Source organism: Crocodylus siamensis, chromosome 4, assembly GCF_052110815.1.
Source record: "Crocodylus siamensis isolate JL-2025a chromosome 4, ASM5211081v1, whole genome shotgun sequence".
NCBI lineage: Eukaryota > Metazoa > Chordata > Crocodylia > Crocodylidae > Crocodylus > Crocodylus siamensis.
Window position 1 is genome coordinate 165,179,835 of NC_143398.1, and position 22,110 is coordinate 165,201,944.

The 22,110-nt window shown below is 45.2% G+C and overlaps 1 protein-coding gene across 4 annotated transcripts in view; it reads left to right on the plus strand.

The window, feature by feature from the left end:
• The window catches only part of CARF (calcium responsive transcription factor), a 59,541-nt gene extending 44,549 nt beyond the window's left edge, over positions 1 to 14,992 (plus strand). For all 4 annotated transcript variants that reach the window (XM_090044773.1, XM_090044771.1, XM_090044775.1 and 1 more), the window contains 3 exons: positions 5,604 to 5,734; positions 8,718 to 9,084; positions 11,215 to 14,992. In XM_090044773.1, the coding sequence (XP_089900899.1) occupies positions 5,604 to 5,734; positions 8,718 to 9,084; positions 11,215 to 11,333 (617 nt within the window). In that variant the 3' untranslated portion in view covers positions 11,334 to 14,992. The remainder of the gene's footprint in view (positions 1 to 5,603; positions 5,735 to 8,717; positions 9,085 to 11,214) is intronic.
• Positions 14,993 to 22,110: the final 7,118 nt, after the last annotated feature.

Sequence of the window (22,110 nt, forward strand, 5' to 3'; positions counted from 1 at the left end):
TTGCACACTGCAGTGGGGAGCTGGCCCCCCCACCCTCTGGACGAGCCACCCATATCCCTGTCCCGCTCCTCACTGGGGCCATTTGGCCATCCATTCCAGCCCCAAGCCCCATGCACTGCCTAGTTAGGTAACAGTCCCAGCCCCAGCCCTGCCCAACTCCCTCCCTCTCTCTCAATGGGGGCCTCAATCCTCTCTTCTCCCTTCCCCACCCCCCCCAACCTGTGACAGCTGCTCTCCAGGTTGCCTGGCGGCTATTTGCATGTCCAGTAGGCCTGTGTGAAGCTTCAATGGCTGATTGGATTTGGAGGAGATTTGGGCCGATTCAGGGACCAAATATCGGAATCCAAATCAAATCGGGAGACCAGTTAAAAGTTCCAAATCGATTTGAAGCATCCAGATTGGTTAGGAAAAGCTCTGGAAAAGATTCGACCACTTCAGAGACAAAACCATAAACTAAACAGGCAGCTGACACAGCTGCCTCCAGCTGGTAAGTGTCAGAGGAGAGGGTAGGAAAGGGGCGTGGGGGAGGGCTGGGACAAGCTGCCTAGCTGGGGCGGGGGGGGGGTGCATTACTTGGGGAGGGGAGCAAGGGGGCACAGGATGCGGTGTGGCAGCGCTGGGAGCAGGGGCTCTGCCGCTTGCCCAGCCAGGGCAGGAGGGTGGGATGTAGGCACGGTTCACTCCAGGTGAAAGGGGGCAAGTGGTAGCAGGGCATAGCCCTTGCTCCCAGCACTGCCACACCTGCATCTCGCACCCCCCACGTCAGGTGGCAGCAGGGCAGAGACCCTGCTCCCAGTGCTAATGCAGGTGCGGCAGCACTGGGAGCAGGGTCTGTGCCCTGCTGCTGCCTGAAGTGAGCCGCACCTGCATCACACACAGCACTCTACACCGGCTGGGCAAGTGGCAGCAGGGCATAAGCCCCCATGGCCCCCTCCACCAGGGCAGAGGCAGGCACAGCCAGAGAAGCCATAGGAGAAGCCCCCCTGGCTGCCTTACCTGGCCCCATCCAGCCCCAGCCTCCCGGCACTTGGGGGGAAAAAAAAAAGCCCCATACTCACTGGCTGTAGTGGCGGCAATCAAGGCCTCTAAGGGCTTGTGGCAGAGCCCCACCATGCAGTGGGGGGCAGTGGGGATAGCATCCCCCACTTGGCACCCTCACGGCAGCTGTCGCATCACACAGGTGCAGCATGGCTCAGCAGGGTGTTGTGCTGTGTCTGGGAGCTGAGGTGGCTCTAGAAATCACCTGGAGCCTGGTACCACTCCACCCCAGCTCCCAGACAGCGCATGGCGCCCTGCTGAGCTGCATTGCACCCACATGATGTGGGTGAACCCTGCTGCCCCCCCTTGCCCCATGCTGTGTGGGGATGCTCTGCTGCAAGCCCCCAGAGGCCCCAGTTGCCAGTGCCAGAGCCTGTGCATGCAGAGCTTTAAACAAAAATAAACAAACAAAAGGCTGCCCTCACTGGCTGCAACAATGGCAATTGGGGTCTCTGGGCAGTCATGGCAGAGACCCCCCCATGCAGTGCAGGGCAGCAGGGATCACGCCCCACTCCGCCTGGCGCCCATGTGGCAACTGCCTTGTGGTGTGGGTGCAGTAGGGCTTGGCAGGGCACTGTGCGCTATCCCAAAGCTGGGGCAGCTCCACTTGCCAGCCAGAGCCTGGCACTGCTCAGCCCCAGTGACCCCAGCTCCCACACAGTGCATGGTGCCCTGCCAAACCGCACTGCATCTGTACCACAGGGCAGCTGCTGGGTGGGTGATCCCCACTGCCCCCCACTACCCTAAGTTATGTGTGGGAGGCTCTGCCACGAGCGCCCAGAGGCCCCAACCACCGTTGCTGCAGTCGGTGAGTGTGGGGCTTCTTTTTTTTAAAAAAAAAAAAAATAGTGTGGGGACTAGGCTGGAGCTGGCTGGAGGATGGGGCCAGGCTAGGCAGCCATGGGGGCTTCTCCTGTGGGTCACCCCTACACAGGGAGAGGGAGGTACAGGTGGAGGAGCCATGGGAGAACGTGCAGCCACACAGCTGTGCCTGCCTCTCCCCAGCCGGTCCAAATTGCCGAATCTCTCCAAATCAGCACTGAATCTTCCAAACCTGATTCGGCCAAATCGATTCAAGACAGTGATCTAAATCTCTGAATCGAATCACTGTCCTCCAAATCGGCTGAATCCGAATCCTAATAGAATACTTCCTTATGCGTACAGGCCTAATGTCCATGCACATGGTGCCCCCTGCCTGACCACCCTCCTCCCACTGGAACTCTGCCAGTCTGCAGAGAACTCTTTGCAAAAGTGCAAAATCCACGTGTTTCTTCATTAAAATGAGAAATCTGTGTTTTTCTTCGTTTTTCTGTCTGAAACAGAAAACCCAGATCCCTGCTGATAAGGCTTGTATCTAGACCATTGACTTTCCATATTTTTAAATCTGTTTAACCCTGAAAGTAGAACATTGTGGCACAAAAGAAGGCTCTTCCCTATTCTTTCCCTTCTCTTGTATATATGATCATTTTCAGTGTGTTAAAATGACTCTAAGCATCTGTAATTTAGTTAATATCAGTGTTCCATTATGTCTTTGGGATGTGGCATTGTAGTACCTTACAAGAGGTGTTTGATACAGGATTCTCTAGATTATTAAAGGAATACTGTCAAGGTTATTATTCTTAAAGATTTACCTGTATTGACAGTTATCCTGCATTGCAGTTCTTGCCTGAAGAATTCCTGATGGGTTTGATTCTTCCTATAACCTAATCTAATCCTTCTTGATATTGTAGCAGTAAAGGTACAAAAACAAAAGTTTGGCTTAATGTGTGATGTGTTATTTTTCATAAATGACCTGGTGAACGTAGTTCATGGTGAGAGGTTGTGTACACCAGTGCATTTACAACCAGTTGCACACTAAGTTAGGCCTTTGTTTTTTGTTTTTAATTTTTATTTTAGCTGCTGTTGCAATGGACCAATTTGAACTGAAAAACATCCCCTACGCTTGGAACTCTTAAGGTAAGAATTTCAGGATGGACAACTGTCAAAATACAGGAGATCAAGTTTTAGATTTAATAATTTGAATAGCTTTTCTCTTCTAAGGAAGGCTTATTTTAGAGCATAGGGAACCTAGAAAGCATCAGTTTCATATCACTTCTGTTTATCTTTATACACATGCTTCTTAGTGACTAGTTTTTATAGTTGGGCCCATGGTGTTTGTGCCTTTAGAAGCTTTTAGGAGCAGGTCATCAGTGGGTGGTCCTAGGGTATTTAGTTCCTGAAGGTAGGAAGTAATGTGGAAAGATCAAATCTCGTTTTATTCAAAGCCCACAAATGGTTCCCTAGCACAAACTCATGAAGCAAGATGCTGTTTCAGAGATGTGGGTTTACCCAGGTGTCTGTACAACTTAACTAGATGCCTCAGTTGTCTAACAGTTAACACTTTTCATTCCAGCCTGTTTTGTCATCTTAATCCTGCTCAAATGAGTCTGTGGTATTTATAACATTGTATTAATTTTTGCAGAAATAGATTATGATACAGCAAATATAGGTGTATATAATTTAACTTAAAAAATAAGTAAAAAGAGAGGATACCCAAGTCAGTTTCATGCATTTGAAATGATGGCAAGTGGAAAAGAGCAACCGATGCCCGAGTAAACTGCTTTTCGTATCGGTGGGGGGGTTTCAGTTTGTCCCAAGTGTGGAAAAATCTTATCTTGCAAAGGAGAAGTGTCAGCGGAGGAAATGCTGGTTTGTTTTTCTGTTAGAGATACTCTATTCTTTTACATTTGGGTTCTTCATGGTATGGCTCCCTTTGCTTGTCCTCTCCAAAGCATAGAATCAATGTTGCATTGTAGCTTTGTAAGTCTAGAGGTTCTTTCAACTCTGTTGTGAAGTAGTGTTCTGTATTTGAGCAAAAAGTTTCAGAAACTGTTAAAAGGCTATACACTTAACCAGAGTATGTATTTATCCTGGCAAATGAGCCTTGGTTAGCTTCTGTCAATTTCAAGGCTTCTTATAACAGCCCTTTGATAGCTGCTTCCACTTAAGCATTTCTGGCACCTATTATTAGACAATTCAATGGAATACAGTTTTATAGTTCATAGTAGACAGTGGTGCTGAAAGATGCTAGGCATTTAACCAATATGCCAGATAGCTAATGATTGCTCTAATTTAAGTAGGAGGCAAAACATTGGAACTTCGCAATGTGTTGTTCAGTTCAATGAACTGTTCTTGTATCTAGTATGCATACATTTTATACATAGACATTGTATTAAATACAGTGTACCATTCTTATACTGTGGGGCATAAGGTAATAATCAGCTTCACACAGTGACATGTGCATAGATGCATTATATAGTATTATAAAGATTTTGAGCGGTGGTTTTCAGCCTGTCATGTGTGGAACCCTGAAACTGTCTAAGGGATCTGCGAAAGATGTCTATGTCAATCAAAGGTATGTGATTATCCACACTTACAATTCAAAGGGGTCTGCACCTCCGTTCAAAAATTTTGGGGGCGTCTGCAAATGAAAAAGGTTGAAAACCACTGATCTACAGCAGTAGTGTACCAGCTATAGGATAGCAAGGTAATTGGACTTAAACAGAAATGGGAACTGTATCTTATAGGTGGCCAGTTCTGAACTCGGGGTATGTAAAAGGGTCTCTCCTTACATAGTAACGTTGGTGGAAAAGCTTATGTGATTTGCTGAAAGAAGTTTTGTGATTTCTGACTACTCAGTTTCCAGTATTTCTACTTACCAAGCTAATTCTCATAATTACAGATTTTGGATGAGTGCTTTTCTTGCTGATTGTGTCTGCTGCTGATTTTTGGGGATTAAATTGTACGCCTCTATAAATTTAATGTCATTAAATATATTAAAATTGTTTTGGGTCTTATACAGTGGAAATATGATCATCCAGTGGAAGATACTTTTTTGGGAAGCAGTCATAATAAAGTCTTTGTTTTGGTTTTGCTTTTTCACAATAGTGCTTGGGGAGATGGAGGCAATAAAACTTCCCCAGAATATGTCTTCCCATATGGAAATACTATACAATAACCTGCAAAGGAAGGCTTATGGATAAAAGGGATTTCTTTCAAATTCAAGTTGGCATAGTAGTAAACCTGTACTGATGTTATCCCAGTTCCACAGAGCAGGTAGAAACTGCACTGCAGAAAACTACAAAGGATAGTACATTTTGTTTTTGTTCTTTTTATACCACTTTTCTCCTAATGTCTGTTCCTTTAGGGTGTGTATGCATTAAGACAGTTTGCTTTTTGCTTTGACAGTAATTCTTTTACTTTTTACGTTGCCTAGAATTCAACAGGCATGGTATAGAGCAGTTGCTTTTCTCCTCCTTCATTTTACTATCTCTGACTTGATGTATATGCCTGTCATCTTGCTACTGATTGACTTCTCTTCTCCCCCTCCCCCCTTCATTTAACCCTTTCTCATTCCTTTAGTCTCAAATTCTTTGCAGAGTAAAAACATATATTTAAATGTAAGTCTATATGTTTTCCAGTGTTGTGATATAATGTATTTGAGCATTAGAACATCAGATTTATTTAAGGAATCTTTAAACCAAAAGAGAGAATATTTGTTGTACCTGTTTGTTCTCCTGCTACAGGGAGCTCACCAGGAGAATCCGTCATCACCAAAGTGGAACCCAGTCAGACTGAGGAGTCCTTGCCTCCGGAGACAGCTCAGCTATTGTCTTCACTCTCATCACTCCGGCCCAAGATATTTGCACAACTTCAGGTAAAATTACATTCTTAAACACCCTCCCTCAAAGAGTCAGAATTCTAATACGTTTTATTGTGGAAATCCTGATAGAGATTGGGGACTGCGAGTTTCATCTTCACTATTGCACACTCCCTGCATGGATGTTTGCCAGGTAAAGCCAGATTCTGAAGTACCTCAACTGTTCCTCTGGCAGCTTTCTTTCTTTTTATATCAGCCTCCAGCTCATCTCCACTGAAACAGAAAGCAATTTTTTACAGTTAGGGTGGCCAAAATCTGGAGCTAGCTTCCCAGGAAGATGGTCCTCGCCTCTACCTTGGGCAAATTCAAGAGGAGGTTAGATGATCACCTGTCTAGGGTCTTGTGAATCCAGCATGAATTCCTGCCTGTGGCAGGGGGTCAGGCTAGATGATCTGTTCAGGTCCCTCCTGACCCTAGCTACTATGAAACTATGATACTCTTCCTCTATGGCTCCCTCCTGCACTCTGCCCCAGCTGGGCAGGGCTTGCCCCAGCCCCACTCCCTCACCACAGGAGCCTCAATCTGTCCACCCTCCAACCCATTCCCTCCCCTCCCCCCACAACAGACTTACCAGTCGGATGCTGCTCCCTAAGCTGTTGGGCTGCATATTGGCAATCAGATCCATATTGGCAATCGGATCGGTATTGGCTAATATGGGTCATTGGTATCAGGTTAAAAAATCTTTATCAATGCACCCCTACCAGGAACTCATCTGTCTTTCCATGAACATCCAAAATTGCAAATCTCTATCCTTTCCTCTATCTTATTCTTCAGGGATGCTTTCTATGCCTCCTCTTCCCAGTCCCCCTCAAACACTCTCTTGTAGCCTTGCTTCTTCTTCTCTCCCTCTTTCACCCCTTAATGCATTAATGTCAGGTACTGGGGGTCTGCAGTGTTCCTTCAAGCCATTAAAAACTTATAAAACTCTTTAAAATAACCATTACTGCCCCTTCTCTGTTTTTGTGGGATGCTTCCTGTTAATATCCTTCTTCTGTGTGCTCTGTGTCCTGAATTCCTGCCTTTTCTGCTATTAGCCACTTTATTGTTCATTTCCCCCTCTTCATGCTGTGGAAATGACATCGCTCCAGCCCTCTGTTCTTTCCCAGCCAACTCTCATTCTAATGGGGTGTCATTGCTGATGACGCTAAGATGTGGGGCAAGGTGGTTACACGTGAAGGGAGAGAGAGGCTGCAAATAGCTTTAGACAGACTACAAAAATGGGCAGATAAGAATAGGATGGGGTTCAACATAGACAAATGCAGGGTGCTGCACCTTGGGAGAAGGAATCCACAGCATATATACAGGCTGGGGAGTTCCCCTCTTGAAAACACAGAGGTGGAACGGGATCTTGGAGTCATTGTTGACTCCAAGATGAACATGAGCCACCAATGCCAGACCACAGCCAGCAAGGCCAGCCATACCTTGTCATGCATCTCAAGCCAGTCCAGAGAGGTGATACTTCCCCTCTATGTGACTTTGGTCAGGCCGCAGTTGGAGTATTGCATCCAGTACTGGCTGCCGCACTTCAAGAGGGATGTGGCCGGCCTGGGGAGGGTTTAGAGGAGGGCCACCTGCTTGGTGAGAGGGCAGCAGGACAAGTCCTATTAGGAGAGACTAAGGGACCTGAACCTGTTCAGCCTCAGCAAGAGGAGGCTGAGGGGGGACCTGGTGGCTGCCTACAAACTCATCAGGGGAGATCAACAGCAAATAGGTAGAGCCCTTTTCTCCCCAGCACCACCTGGGATGACGAAGAACAATGGTAACAAGCTGATTTTTTTTAGTTAATCTTTTTGTTTTTTAAGATGCATTAAAACTGTTTTTATATAGGTTTACTTAAAAAAAAGTAAAATAAATTAAAGCTCAAAGATGGCATCATGGAATAGGGATTATAACTTTTAATTATATACTATTTGAGACAATATATTCATATAACCTTTTTAGAAAAGTTTTATAAATAGGTCACACCAGGCCATGGACTAATTAGAAGCCCAATTAATTAGAAGCCCTCTTGTGGGGTTCCCAGAGGCTCCTTTATAGATTAGTAAAGATTAAAGAAAACCATCGTACCAAATGGGGCTCAGTGCTCAGTCTAGATCAATGGTCACCAACCAGTCGATTGCGACTGACTGGTTGATCATGGAGCCTCTGGCAGTTGATCTGAGGCTGGGGGGTTGAGTGCACGCATGCCCACACCCCCCCCACCCACCAGCCCAGTAGGTCAGACCATGGGGGAGGGAAGGGGCGGGGCCAGATTGAGGCCCCCACAGTGAGGGACAAAGTACAGCAGAGACAGGAGCAGAGGTAAGGTGGGTGGGGCCCCGGCCAGGCAGGTGATGGGAGGATTGAACCTGGGCAGCTCATCCAGGGGCACAGGGGGGCTCCCGCCACTGTGCACACCCTGACGGAGGGCCCCCCAATCTATGTGCACCAAAGGTGGCTGCCATTGAGGGTTGGGCTTTGTGCCCTAAGCCCCACTGCAGCTTGCCCACTGGCCCAATGTCACGTGCATCCCGCCACTGGGCAGGCAGCAGACGAAGCTTAGCCAAGCGGCAGGACACATGTGGCATCGAGCCACTCCCAGGGCAGCTGCAGCGGAGCTTGGGGTGTAAAGCCCAGCCTGCAATGGCAGCTGCCTCCTCCCTGCACACAGATTGGCGATGGTGCTGGGAGTGGGTCTGAAACTGTGGATTTGTCTCCTCAGAGATAACATCCTTGTTAACAGCAGTATATGGATATGAGAGGTAACAGACCTGATTACAGCCCTCTTATCTCTCTGCAAGTTTGCATATACAGCCAAGCCCTTACCTTTCTCTAAAAGTGCAAAGTTTCAAGAAGTTAAATTGAGGATATCAAACAAGAATTCAAACTTTTTGTAGAAAACAATGATTAAATCAAGGCTTCCTGACCAGTGATTTTAAATCATGATTTCAGTCGAATCAATCTTGGTCAATACTAAATTATTTCTGTCTTCTTTTTTTAGGGATTACAGCTGCAGCCAACATATGCCTCCACAGATGGAGCAACAGCCCTCATAACTGTAAATAGCCACTCTCTTCCAAGCCCCACCAGCCTTCTGGATTCCATAGGGAGTGCAATTACTAACCATTCTCTAGTACTCAGCCAAGGGCATAACCTTCAAACAGGTGCCAATTTAACGCAGGGCAACATTAGTGCTTCCAGTCTTGGAAATCTGCCTGTACCAGATCAAAATTTGGTTGCTACGGGCCAACTGGTAACTGTCAGAGGTGTAGAGGACACAGGAAACTTGGAAGGACATGTCCATCAAATTCTTTTGGGAGATGTACAAACAATTCCAATACGGATAGTGGACAACCACACAGCTCTTAGTAAGTTTGTCTGGTTAATGATATTAAAAAAAATATAAACTGAAAGTGTGTTCTGGGGTGCTATAGGAAGTTTATGACTACCAAGCTAGTGCTTCAAGTAACTGAATTGGCTGATCTTACTTAGGCTTTACTGCAACTAGTTATATTTATTTAAGTTGAAAGTTCAAAAGCGGTGTTGTTAAAAACTTAACTTTCTAAAACTTTAAATCTTTATTCAGTTTTTCATAACCCTTTAATTGAACATTTCTCATTTTTCTTACCCTGAGTACTATGATTTTCCAGAAATAATATTTTTATTTCTTTTCTAAACTAGCAATTAAAAGGAAATCAACCAACATAGATGCATTTCAAACTCTGTAACTTCAGGTTCTTTTGGCTTTCCCTCCCCTTCACTGTACTACTTTGTATAAGACCTGTTCTGTTCTTTGGGAAGGTTCAGTTTGTGCTTCCTGTATTTTCCTGTGCTGAAATACTTCCAGAGATGCTGGAAGTTGGAGGTTTTTTAATTGTTACTTGTGGGGCTGTCAAACATTATTTTAAAAAGAAAATCACATAATCAAGCCAGACTTACACTTTCCTAAAACAGAAAGCCCCTAAAAAATCCTCAGGATCCCAGATTAGATACAGAATGCATGTTCTACTGACACCTGTGTTTTAAGAATCCAGACTTGCATTTAAAAAGTTTCTGGGTCTTTCAGTTGTGAAGAAAACTCTCTGATTGTGTACTACAAACAAATCAATGCAGTCATGTCTTTCTGGGTCTGCAGACAGCCTGAGGGATGATAGTTGGAAGTTACTCCTAGTTTTCTCTTTGTCTGTGAATGTCTTTAACCATATGTACTGAGCAGTTTAGCAGCAATATTCAGTGAATAATTTGCTCATTCTGCAATTCCAAATCACTTCCTACACATTTCCAAGTGTGAAAAGTCACTTATTGAATAAGATAGTAAAATTGTGCAAACTGTATTTAAACTATAAACTGTTTTAACAAAGCAAAACAGTCCTATATTTTCCTAAAGGCCATTCCACCACTCTTGAGGGATATTCATTTTTATGCTACAGTTCTGTTACTTCTGTCTGCAAGGTTTCTGTGTACAATCCCCATCCTGTTAGACACTTGTAAACTATGAGGAAACCCTTTCAGAGCATATCAGTGTTACTCCTGTAGAGAGTTGTCTCTGTGCAAAACAAATGTTTCTTCTGCTCAAGGAGCCAAGTCCTCCTGCTGCTCTAGAGAGTAGGAGGTCGGGACACACATTAGGGCTAGTTCCAAGAGAAAAGACTATTAAGGAACAAACCCAATCTGAGCTCATTTACAAGAGGACACATTTTATAAGCAAACTTTCTGATCCTAACATTATACATTTTGAGGTATCATTCCCCTGCGTGCAAGCACCCATATACATAATCTGGGCAAACCACTTGTAATTGTCCTGTATAATCGTTCCCCCCCCACTCCTTCCTTTAGTGAATGGTCATTAAGTATGATAGTATTTTAACTAACTGATCCAAACTAAGTAGGTATGGTTATCATTTTTGTTTTGGGGTGAGGTATCAGCTGCTTTAAAACAGGACTTATAAAACAGCTAAGTGTTAGCAGTCTGCAAAAAACTGTTTGGTAACACCCTGTTTCCCCAAAGTACTATGTGAAGATGACAACCTGACGTACTGAAATGGATGGACCACATTCAGTCTCTTTTTAATTTAGTGCAATTCCAGTATTTTTGCTGTCAAAGCAGTTATGTACATCAGGGCTGGTAGAAGTCTAGTAAATTTTTCAGATAGGATTAATTGGAGAATGGACTATTCTTTTAACAAAAGAAAGGATCTCTTCAGGAAAAACTAATCGTATTATTTGTTCTTTTATCTGGATAAAGCTATTCTAGCTTTGTATTTGTGAACTGATTATTGAAATGAATTGATTTCTGCTTGTTTCATCTTTTAACATGACAGATGACATAACTTTTACCTCAAATTACTGAATTACCATGATTTCCTGAACTGCAACCATTATATCTTGCTTCTAAATGTCTACAGATCATAGAATCAAAATGTTTCTTTTGTTCTCTTATTTTTAACACACGTATTTAACACACTAGAATTTTAACCTTTGTTTTTTTGTTTTCAAAGTTGAAGAAAATCCAGAAGGTACCGTATGTGTGGGCCAAGTTAAACAAGAACCCAGGGAACAAGCATTGTCTGTAGAGGGAGATAAAATCAGAGACTGCCACAGCTCCTCCACTATTTAAATCTATGAATGCTTTAAGGATTTGCAACTCAGAGGATTCTACATTTCTTGGAAAAGAAGGCGGATATTCTCAAAATAATGCCATTCTTCCAAATGGCATTGTGACATTCAGCGTAGGCACCATGCACTAGTTCTGACAGGCAGCTGCTTTGATTTACAGCTGATACGGTTCACTGCCAATTCCAGGTCATGCAGTTCCCATGTGGAGCACGACCTCCCTCTTCCTTCCAGATTTTGGGTAATTCATATATTATCCAGACTGGTCAGTGTTTCAGCAGGTCTTCCAAAATTAAATCCATGAATTCTATAATGTGGGTCTAAATGCTGCTCTTGCTAGTCTCTTTGAAACCTTTTCTTGTCTTGGTGCTCCAAAGACACAGAATCTGCCCTGAAATATTAATTGCATCTACAATGACAATAGTTTCATGGGAAAACTAATGTCTTTGAAAACCAAGATGCTAAACTTTAGAGTGCTGAGGGGTAGCAGACATTTGAAAAAGGTGGACTAGAACTCTAGGAGTTTTAGTGAAGTAAAGATAAAGAAAAAAGGGAAAGTGCTGTTGCCACATGAAAGCAAAGATGTATAATAAACAGATGTGTATGGATTGAAGTGGTAAAGGAGTCTTTATGTTTTGCCACTTACATTTAGCCTTCTGGCATTTACAGTGGGGTTTATTTTCTCAGCCTGCAGTCTTTATTCTGAAAGGGCAGCTGCCAGCTGGTCATAATAACCAAAAGCAACAGTCCTGTTTCTTGGTGAATGATTACTTCAGTTTATTTCTCTTTTACTTTGTGCACTTGTACCATGCATTCAGATAAGCATTATACAGTTTAACACATTGATGTTTACAGGGATGGTATCAGTGGTACCATGCTACAAAAGAGCCTCCCAGACCTTTAGCTACCTGAGGAATTGATACAAGCAATAGAAATAAAAGCAATATGCATAAGTATGCTGTTTTCAGTATTCAGAGAATAAATGAGTGTCTCAAATTTTAACCAGAAACCAGTTAAAAGTCCTTTTAGGACTTAAAACAGTTCTATATTGTTTCTAATAGATTACAGGTATATTTAAGGAGTGAATTCAATTAAGATTAGAGAAAAAAAATTTTCTACATCATATTCCAGCATTAGCTAGGCCCCTATTAAGCAGCAAAAATAGTCATAGTCATGCAAGCAGCATTCTTAACAAATGCCTCATACTTTCAGAAAGTATGTACAAATCATGTTTAAGCACTAGGTGAAATTTTAAAAAGGTCCATTATAACTTCCAAGTTAACTCTAATTGGTTTGCTTCAGCTACTGAGTTTTATTCTATCATTCTCAACCACTATCGGTAAGGCTTTACCAGCGTTTCCACTACTAATCCCTATTTCAAGTGATTGATAACTCAGTAATTTTTAATAAATCATCATAACTCTTATGCCTTTCAAGAACTTGACCCAAGAACTTTTTCCATTTACATATTTATCTCCAAAAAACAGCTTGTCAATTTTAATTACAGAGGTGAAAAAAAAGAATTGTAAGTGTTTGTAGATGTAAGGATAAAAAAAAATGATATCCTTAACATATGCAAAGAATGTGCAAAAATCAATAACTATTAGACATTTGAAATAATTTTTGACTGTCCTTACTTTTGTGAAGTTAAGCTAAAACTCCTTGAAGGCTCCCATTACACTTAGGATCTCCAAATTACTTTACTTGCAGATCAGTTAGGTAAGTATTCTGCTTAATCATACCTCCAAATATTTTTACTTCTGTGAGTTTTTAACATACACTACTAACACAGTTTGTTTTAATATTCATGGTTTAGTTTAATCTAAAATTTCAAACAGGGTCTGTGTTCTTCTTAGGTAAGAGCACATTGTGGGTACGCTGAGAATCTCTAGTTCTGTGGAGTGTCGTATATTATGTTTAAACTCATTTCTTTTTGTGGTATGCCTCATACATTTCTGTATAAGTAAATCCAATGAGATCTTGCCTTTCAATTTATATTTCTGTTAAAATTGTGGCACATCTAGAATGAATTAATGTTCAGTCCTGCTTCATTCACTGCACTGGAGTCCACAGCATATAGAATTATTTTTTTTCAAATTTAGTCAACAGTACATTAAAAATTAATACGTCCTCCCCCTCAGCTGCTGTTTAGTAACAGTTACCTTTTACTGCTTGTTTTTTTTTTTTTTTTATTTCAACCAATACATTCCAAATTAAAACACCCTCTTCCATACTTCAGTATTATTAATCTGAAATTTTGAGTCAAAAGAGCAAACTAGAATTACATGTTACCAGTGTTAGGTTACAGATGTTTTACAGTTAAAAACCTAGGTTCACAACAATTTTAAATTCTCACTATTCTTGTTTCTCCAGGGAGCAGGATACTCATTTAGTAGTTACTGTTCTCCCTAATTTGAGTCACTAATTATCTCATCTACAGTAAACAAGGATATAAACTTCTGTCCATGGTGATGCAGGCTGTTAAAGGAAATACTTCTTCCATTCATTTTCAGTAGCAGCCTGAGTGCCTTTTTATAATCTACCTGGAATTGCACACTACTCTGAAAAGAATAGAATAAAAATGTTGCCATTAAAAGGAGATAAGATATTAAAGGGCAGTCATGTAGTAGAATAAATTACAAACAGAAATAAAAATTTTACAAGCCTATTTCTCTAGTTTGTTCATAGAAACATGAAAAATCATTTGTTTTTCATTTTGAACTGTTGTTTTTTTTGCTGAAACTCAATAGTTTGCAAAAAACTTTAGCTTCTCAAAATTCGGATTTTTCTATCCTTTAAATATAGACTCAGGTTTTTTGCTAGTGTCATCCTTTGAGATACCACAGTCCTTCCTCATACAAAGTTATGTTTATGTAATTTGTGTCATGTTTCACAAAAAACTGAAGTGAACTGGGCATATAGGCCCAGTCATTGTACTCAGATTGATAATGGACTAGTTTTCAGTGGAAGGTTACAGTTGGGAGAGACCTTTCTCCTCTCATGTATACTTGTGTAAATCAGAAATAAAATGCATTGATTTTAATGCAGTCAGATTGGTTGAGTGAGAGACCAATCAAGCCCAGTGCTTTTTTGAGAATGTTGCAGTAAGATCCATAGAAATTTGGATTTGAGTTTACATTGAAAACAGTTGGTTATCAGTTTACAGTAGCAGTGTTTCTAATGTTACCTCCATTTCTTTAAGGTTGGCCTGTTCAAACCTTTACTTTCCATGCCTACTAATGTTGAGCTTCCACATTTGTTTAAAACAGTCTAATTCTTTACTGATCTTTCCTCTGTATATCAGTGGCTAATGGCATCAATTGGGCAGTTTCATAAGGGCTTTGTGTGTGTGCATGCTCGCAAAAAACTCTGCTAAAATACAGAAAAGACACTTGAGAGATGTGAGTCTGTTTTCTGTACAAAGCTAGAAGCCTCTCAGATGGAAGCCAACAGAGTCAACTGGTCATCTGTTCTTTTTTGTGCTATCGAGACACAAGCCTGATGGTGTGATTATGAGGAAACTTTTATCTTGTACAGAGTCTAAAGAGAGGAATGTACATGTATGTTTGTATATATACATTTGTGTACATATATATACATATATATATACTGTAACTTAATGTATAGTGTTCCTTGTTTGGTTGTAAATTTTTTTTAAACAGAGCTGTGTGTTGTGTTTTCTTCAAGTTTTGGTTGTGTTTTTCCTGGTTGAAGTGCTGTTTCTTAATACTGATTATATAAAATAACCATTTTCAATATGACTATTGCTGCTACCTCATTAGTATGTATATTCATCAGACTTTGAAGAATATTAAGTCTTAGATCAAAAGCCTAGAACTAACTGGCCCTTATCAGCATAACAGTAGATTAGCTCCTTTAAAGTGAAAGGCTTCCAGGTTGGTGAACCTCCTTCGGCGGGCTTTAAACTAGGCTCGTCAGGGGAGGGGGAAGATGAGGGCGGAGGAGACAATGAACTACCAGGCCCAGCAACAGCCAGCGAGCCCAGACCAATGGTCAAAAGGGAGAAACAGGTAAGTGATGGGGGACGGGGCATTGCTGAGACTAGGGGGTCAGTGGGCACAACCGTTGGAGGCCTCAAATGCCTCTACACAAATGCTCGAAGTATGGGGAAGAAGCAGGAGGAACTCGCCCTCCTCCTAGCTGTCACCAGCCCTGACATAGTAGGGATCACAGAAACGTGGTGGGACTCATCGCATGACTGGGCGGTGAGTGTCAAGGGCTATAGGCTATACAGGAGGGACAGGATAGGAAGGAAAGGTGGAGGAGTAGCACTCTACATCAAGGAGGAATATACTTCCTCGTTAATTAGCAAGGGGGCAGAGGGGGGGCGCTCTGAGGTGCTCTGGGTTAGAGTAAAAGGCAGTCCAGGGGAGAGAGACTTAACGGTGGGAGAAGAGCTCGACCAGGAATTCTTAGGTCAGCTCACAGAGGCAGTGAGGGCTAAGGATGTGGTCATCATGGGGGACCTGAACTTCCCAGACATCTGCTGGGAGGAGCAGTCAGCCAAGTCTGATCGCTCACGTCGGTTCTTAGCCAGAGTGCAGGACCTCCATCTAACCCAGGAGGTGCACAGTCCCACCAGGGGAGACGCCATGTTGGACCTGGTGCTGGCCACGGGTGATGACCTGGTGAGGGGGCTGCGGGTGATGGGCCACCTGGGAGACAGTGATCATCGCTTGCTGGAATTCACCATCCAGCGTAAGGTGGCAAAGGGCTGCAGCAAGGCAACAGCCCTAGACTTTAGGAGGGCTGACTTCAACAAGCTAAGGAGGATCGTTGGGGAAGCGCTGAGGACCCAGAGGGGAAGGGAATCAGATGTCGAAGGTGAGTGGTTGCTCCTTAAGGAGACGATCCTCCATGCCCAAAGGGAGGTAATCCCAACAAGGGTCAAAGGGAGCAGGAGGGCACATAAACCCCCATGGCTCACTAAGAGCATCCGGGAATGTCTCCTTGCTAAAAGGGAGGCATACACCCAATGGAGAGATGGGGTCATCACCAAGAAGGACTATGTTACAGTCACCCGAGGATGTAGGGGGGCAGTCAGGAGGGCCAAGGCAGAGATGGAGATAGGACTAGCTTCCCGGATTAAGGACAATAAGAAGTCCTTCTTCAAATACATAGGGGGTAAAAAGAGGGTCCCGGGTAATGTGGGGCCCCTGCAGGACACGATGGGCAACTTAGTCATCACGCCAGATGACAAAGCTAACATATTTAACGATTTCTTTGCCTCTGTCTTCCTAAGTAGGGACCAGTTCAGCCACCTCCCTGCTGGGCCCCCCTCGGGCCCCGGGAGAGACACGCCTGGGCCAGGGGTTAGCGAGGAGTTAGTTAGGGTACTTCTGGAGAGGCTGGACGTGTTCAAGTCCGCTGGTCCCGACGATCTTCACCCTAGGGTTCTACAGGAAGTGGCCGAGGTCATTGCGGGACCCCTGGCGCGGCTCTATGAGCACTCGTGGTGCTCTGGTGAGGTGCCGGAGGACTGGAAGAGGGCCAATGTGGTCCCTATCTTCAAAAAGGGAAAAAAAGAGGACCCGGGAAATTACAGGCCAGTTAGTCTTACCTCAATCCCGGGTAAGCTCTTTGAAAAAATTATCCTGGCACACATCCAGGAGGGCCTTGCGGGGGAATGCATGCTCAGGGGCAACCAACACGGGTTCATCAGTGGCAGGTCTTGTCAGACCAACCTGGTGGCCTTTTACGATCAGGTCACCAAATCATTAGACGCAGGGGTTGCTGTGGATGTAGTCTTTCTGGACTTCCGGAAGGCTTTCGACACTGTCTCTCACCCTGTCCTCATCAAAAAGCTGGGAGACTGTGGTGTCGATGCCCACACGGTCAAATGGGTCGCCAACTGGTTGGAGGGCCGCACCCAGAGGGTGGTAGTGGATGGGTTCTTCTCGACCTGGAAGGACGTGGGCAGTGGGGTTCCGCAGGGCTCGGTCCTCGGGCCCGCACTGTTCAACATCTTCATCAGTGACTTGGATGAGGGGGTAGAAAGCACCCTGTTCAAGTTTGCTGATGACACTAAGATGTGGGGGGATGTGGGTGCACTAGAAGGGTTCAATAGGCTACAAGCTGACCTTGACAGGTTGCAACGGTGGGCGGATGAGAATAGGATGGGGTTTAACACTAATAAGTGTAAGGTGTTGCACATGGGGAGGAAGAACCGGCACCACACTTACAGGTTGGGGAACTCCCCTCTTGCCAGCATGGAGATGGAAAAGGATCTTGGAGTCGTCATTGACTCCACGATGAACATGGGCCAGCAGTGTGGGGAGGCAGTCAAGAAGGCCAACCGTACCCTGTCATGCATCCACAGATGCATCTCGAGCAGGTCCAGGGAGGTGATCCTCCCCCTCTATGCGGCACTGGTCAGGCCGCAGCTGGAGTACTGCGTCCAGTTCTGGGCGCCACACTTCAAGAGGGACGTGGACGATATGGAAAGAGTTCAGAGGAGGGCCACTCGTATGATCGGGTCAGCAGGGCAGGCCTTATGAGGAGAGGCTACGGGACCTGAACCTGTTTAGCCTCCACAAGAGAAGGTTAAGGGGGGACCTTGTGGCCTGCTACAAACTGGTCAGGGGGGATCAGCAGGTATTGGGGGAGTCCCTGTTCCCCCGTGCGCTGCCAGGAGTGACCAGGAATAACGGTCACAAGCTGGCGGAGGGTAAGTTTAGATTAGATATTAGGAGGCGCTACTTCACAGTCAGGGCGGCTAGGGCCTGGAACTGGCTTCCAGGGGAACTGGTGCAGGCTCCTAGCCTGGGGATTTTTAAAAGGAAGTTAGATGAGCACCTTGCCGGGGTCATCTGACCCCGGTGCTCTTTCCTGCCAAGGCAGGGGGTCGGATTAGATGATCTACCTAGGTCCCTTCCGACTCTAGCTACTATGAAACTATGAAACTATGACACTTATCACAAGCTAAAATAAACAGGGCAGCAGTTGTCAGCCAGGGGTACATGTACCTCTAGGGCTACTTAAAAAGGGAGTACGCAGATCTAATGTGGCTGATAAATGCCATGTGTATGTGTGCAGCTGCAGTGCAGCACGCAGGCAGCCAAAAGAGCAGCCAGGTCCAGCTGGTAAGTGTGTTGTGAGAGAAGGGGCCTGGGGGAAGAAGTGGGGAGGACAGATTACGGTGCTAGTGGCAGGGGAGGGAGTGGGGCTGGGACAAGGGTTGGGCTGGGTTGCACTCTGGGTGGACAGCAGAGGCCCTCGGAGGGGACTATGGGGGGGCTGCAGCCACTCTAGAATTTGCTATAGCACCCCCACAGCCCCCTCCCAGTGCTGCAACTGTCTGCTCTGAGTACAGCCCAGCCCCCCACTCTGAACAGCCCAGTCCACCGCTGCAGCCTGCCCCGCCCAGTGCAGATCAGGGGGCATATCCATCCCCCAAGCCCTCCTGAAATGCGTGCAGCAGCAGAAGCTGACCCCTCACCAGATGAACTGCTCGCTGCCTCAATCGAGGCCCCCACAGTAAAGGAGGGAGTGGGCCAGGGCAGCTTCCGCCATTGCGCACACCCTAGGAAGGCACGGGGGACATGTGCCCCTGGAGCTGTGCAGAGCAAGATGCTGCCGCAGGCTGGGGCCAGGGTTACACCGGGCTCTTCCCGACAGGGGATTGGGCTGGGCTGTGCTTGGGGCTGGCGGTGGTGGTGCTGGGAAGGGGGCTATGCGTGGGCTGCGGCTACCCTAATATTTGCCATAGTCCTCCCAAACCCCTCTTCCAGCCCCACTGCCACCTGCCCCAAGCACAGCTTGGCCTGGCCCAACCCAACTCAGCCCCCACCAGGAACAGCCTGGCACTGGCCGCAGCCTGCAGCGGCAACCCACCTCCCCTGCGCAGATCCGGGGGCGCACACCCCCATGCCGTCTTGGGGTGTATGCACTGGCAGGAGCCACCACCCCCTCCGCATCCCCCCCCGAACGACTCACTCCTGGCTGCATCCCGCGCTCTGCTCTGGCTGTGCAGCCCCAGCCCCACTCCCTCCCTCACCTTTTGGGGCCTGAATCTGCCCCCTCCCCCCATGCTTAAAAACAATAAAAAAAATATAAAGGGGTATATGAGCTAGAACTGTGAGAGAGAAGGGGTACACTTGTTAGGTTGAAAACCCCTGAACTAGGGCATTTTATGTTTCCTCCCACACATGCTCATGACTATTCAAGTCTCAATTTTGTAGGTTTCACAGAAATTGTAAAATCAGGCATAGTTGAGAAATAGGGCAATATCTGCAAACTCTGCAAAAAAGAAAAAATGCTGACTCCCCTGTGGGAGCCAGTGGTTCTCATGGCTGCTGTGGCCCAGCCATTCATCCTGCCGGGAGGAGTTCTGCCAATGTGAAGGGGAGTAGCCAAGATGGTGGCCACCTCTTTCTCCTCCCTCTTCCCCCCCGCCCAATTGGCTGAGGGCTGCCTGTTGTGCAGCCCTGCCCTTCTTTGCTAAGCAGCAGTGAGGGTTGGGGCCATCCCTTGGCCCATCAGCAGCAAGGGGCAGAGCTGCATGATGGACAGTCCCCTCAATCAGCAGCAAGGGGTGGGGCCACTAGGCCTCCTCAGCCAATCAGAGGTGGGGCCTCCACCAAAATAAAACTACAAAAATACAGAGGGTTAAAGATCCCCAGTACAAATACTTTCTGTTTATTATCTATATAACACTGTAAGTATGCATGTTGCTGTACATGCCTATGTAAGGACTTCTCTGTAACAATCAGCTTGATGTTTGAAGCTGGATTGAGAGCACACAAGTTTGCTGTATCCTGGGGAAAAAAAAAATGTCCATTGGTAGGACTGGATGTTTTTGAAAATTTCTACAAAGTTGAGATTCTTTCGCATTGTTGTATCAGGCAATTAAGTTTGACACAAAGTAGGTCCTAAACCCTATTTAAGCCTGTGGGATTTACATCTCTGTGGAAGTTGCTCATCTCTCTGAGCAATTTGTTCATTACGGCCTATTTCATTGCTGCCTGTGTGGTTCCTTTGGGGCTGCGCTTGCCAAAAAATATCCCCTAGATGACACTACAGAGGGACAAGGCTGAGAGGGCTCAGTGGCAAAGATAATGCTGTCTTGTGCTGTGTTTTCCTAAATTATTTTACAGGAAGGAGGGGATGCACAAAAGGGACATCACCAAGACTAGTGTTTCTCAACATTTTTAAACTCAAGGCATCCTTCAGGAAATGCCACCTCTTAAGTCTTTGCTCTTCTGTTGCAAGGAACTCAGAAAGAACACAGGAGGTCAGAAGGCTTTTGACACTATGGATTCCTATTTGAAATCTCTGGGTTTATCTTTTGAATTGAATGTAGGTGTTTGCATGTCTAACTGCAAATACAGTGTGTCACCCCTAAATGGATCTCAAAGCACCCTGGGGTACTGCAGCACCCTGGTTGAGAATCGCTGCCCAAGATAGAAGGGCACAGACTGATTCAAGGCAAGAGCGGGAAGATGCAGTTCTTGACCGTGGTAAAGTCAATGACATAGGGACATGCTAGCTACGATGGGAGACTGAGTCTCTCTGAAAAAACTTGGGGTATTTCCTTGGTGGCTTTTCACAGAAGAGTCTCCAGAGGGAATAAGTTCTTGGAAGTGAGTTTCCCAAAGGGGTATGTATGGTGCTGAGAGCTGCAATACAGGGATGGCCATAGGGTTCTGCAGCTGGATTCTGAACTTGTCACAAAGACCTGCGGAATCTGTGGCTGTTGGAGACCGGGGAAGGTCAGTACAGGGAGCCATAACCATGTACCAGATGAAATGGCGTAGGCTTCCCAGAAACCAGCAACATTGTTCCTGGTTCGGTTGGTACTGGGGTCAAATAATGGCCCTTCTCTAGATTCATGCTTCTCTTAAAGTGCGGGAGAGAAACTTTTGCTTTGAAGCCTCCCTTTAGTCTTAGCAGGAGGCTATAGCTATTTTCCTAGGCTTAATTTCCCTCATTACTCTACAGTTCCTTTTATAGTCTTCCACCATGGCCCTCTACTCTAAATGCATAATCTCCATTGATACTCCTAGGCCTCCTTCAGTCTGCTCACTTAATAGTGCCCCCATCCAAATCCACCAACTTCAGATGCCACAGTTTTAGTTGCTTTCCGCTTTCTGTTTTTAGAATTGCCCTTCCCATGGGAGCAGTCGGTTAGCACTTGTCAGTTCCTGGTCTCCACTTTATCTTACAATGCTCACAACTAAACAACTAAACTGCTTTTATGGTGATGGTGGGAAGAGGCAGTTTTGATCTAAAGTCAGGCAGTTCTCTTCCTTCTCTGTGCCTTTCTTTTCTGACCCAGGTCTAGAACAGAGTAAACCTGTATACTCAAGAGATCTAGATTCAGAAACTACTCTTTCCCTGGTAACGACAACATCTTCTTTACCTTGCCACCTTTTGGCTATGCTTCAGTGATTACTAGCTAACAACCTGCTCCCCTCCCTACTGATAAAATAAGGTTCTCTGCCCCCATATAACAAGCCAGCTGGTCTCCCAGAAAAGTTAGCTGCTTTGCCAGTTAGTGATTGGATGTGCTATTACTGGGATTGCAGCTGAGTGTAGACTGCTCTTGTTTGGCATTTGGCTAAGGAATGTCACCCACCTGTCCTGTTGTGGGAAAGGCTTCATAAACCCAGGCTAAATTGGACTACCCGATCAGAAAGAATGAACTTTTATCCAGCATCAGTAGTATGTCTTATTAATGAGTGTTAAAAATAGTGTTTAAAACAAGCTGTATTATTGATTTATAGATCAGAAGTTAGCCACCTCATTTGACCGGCAGAGAA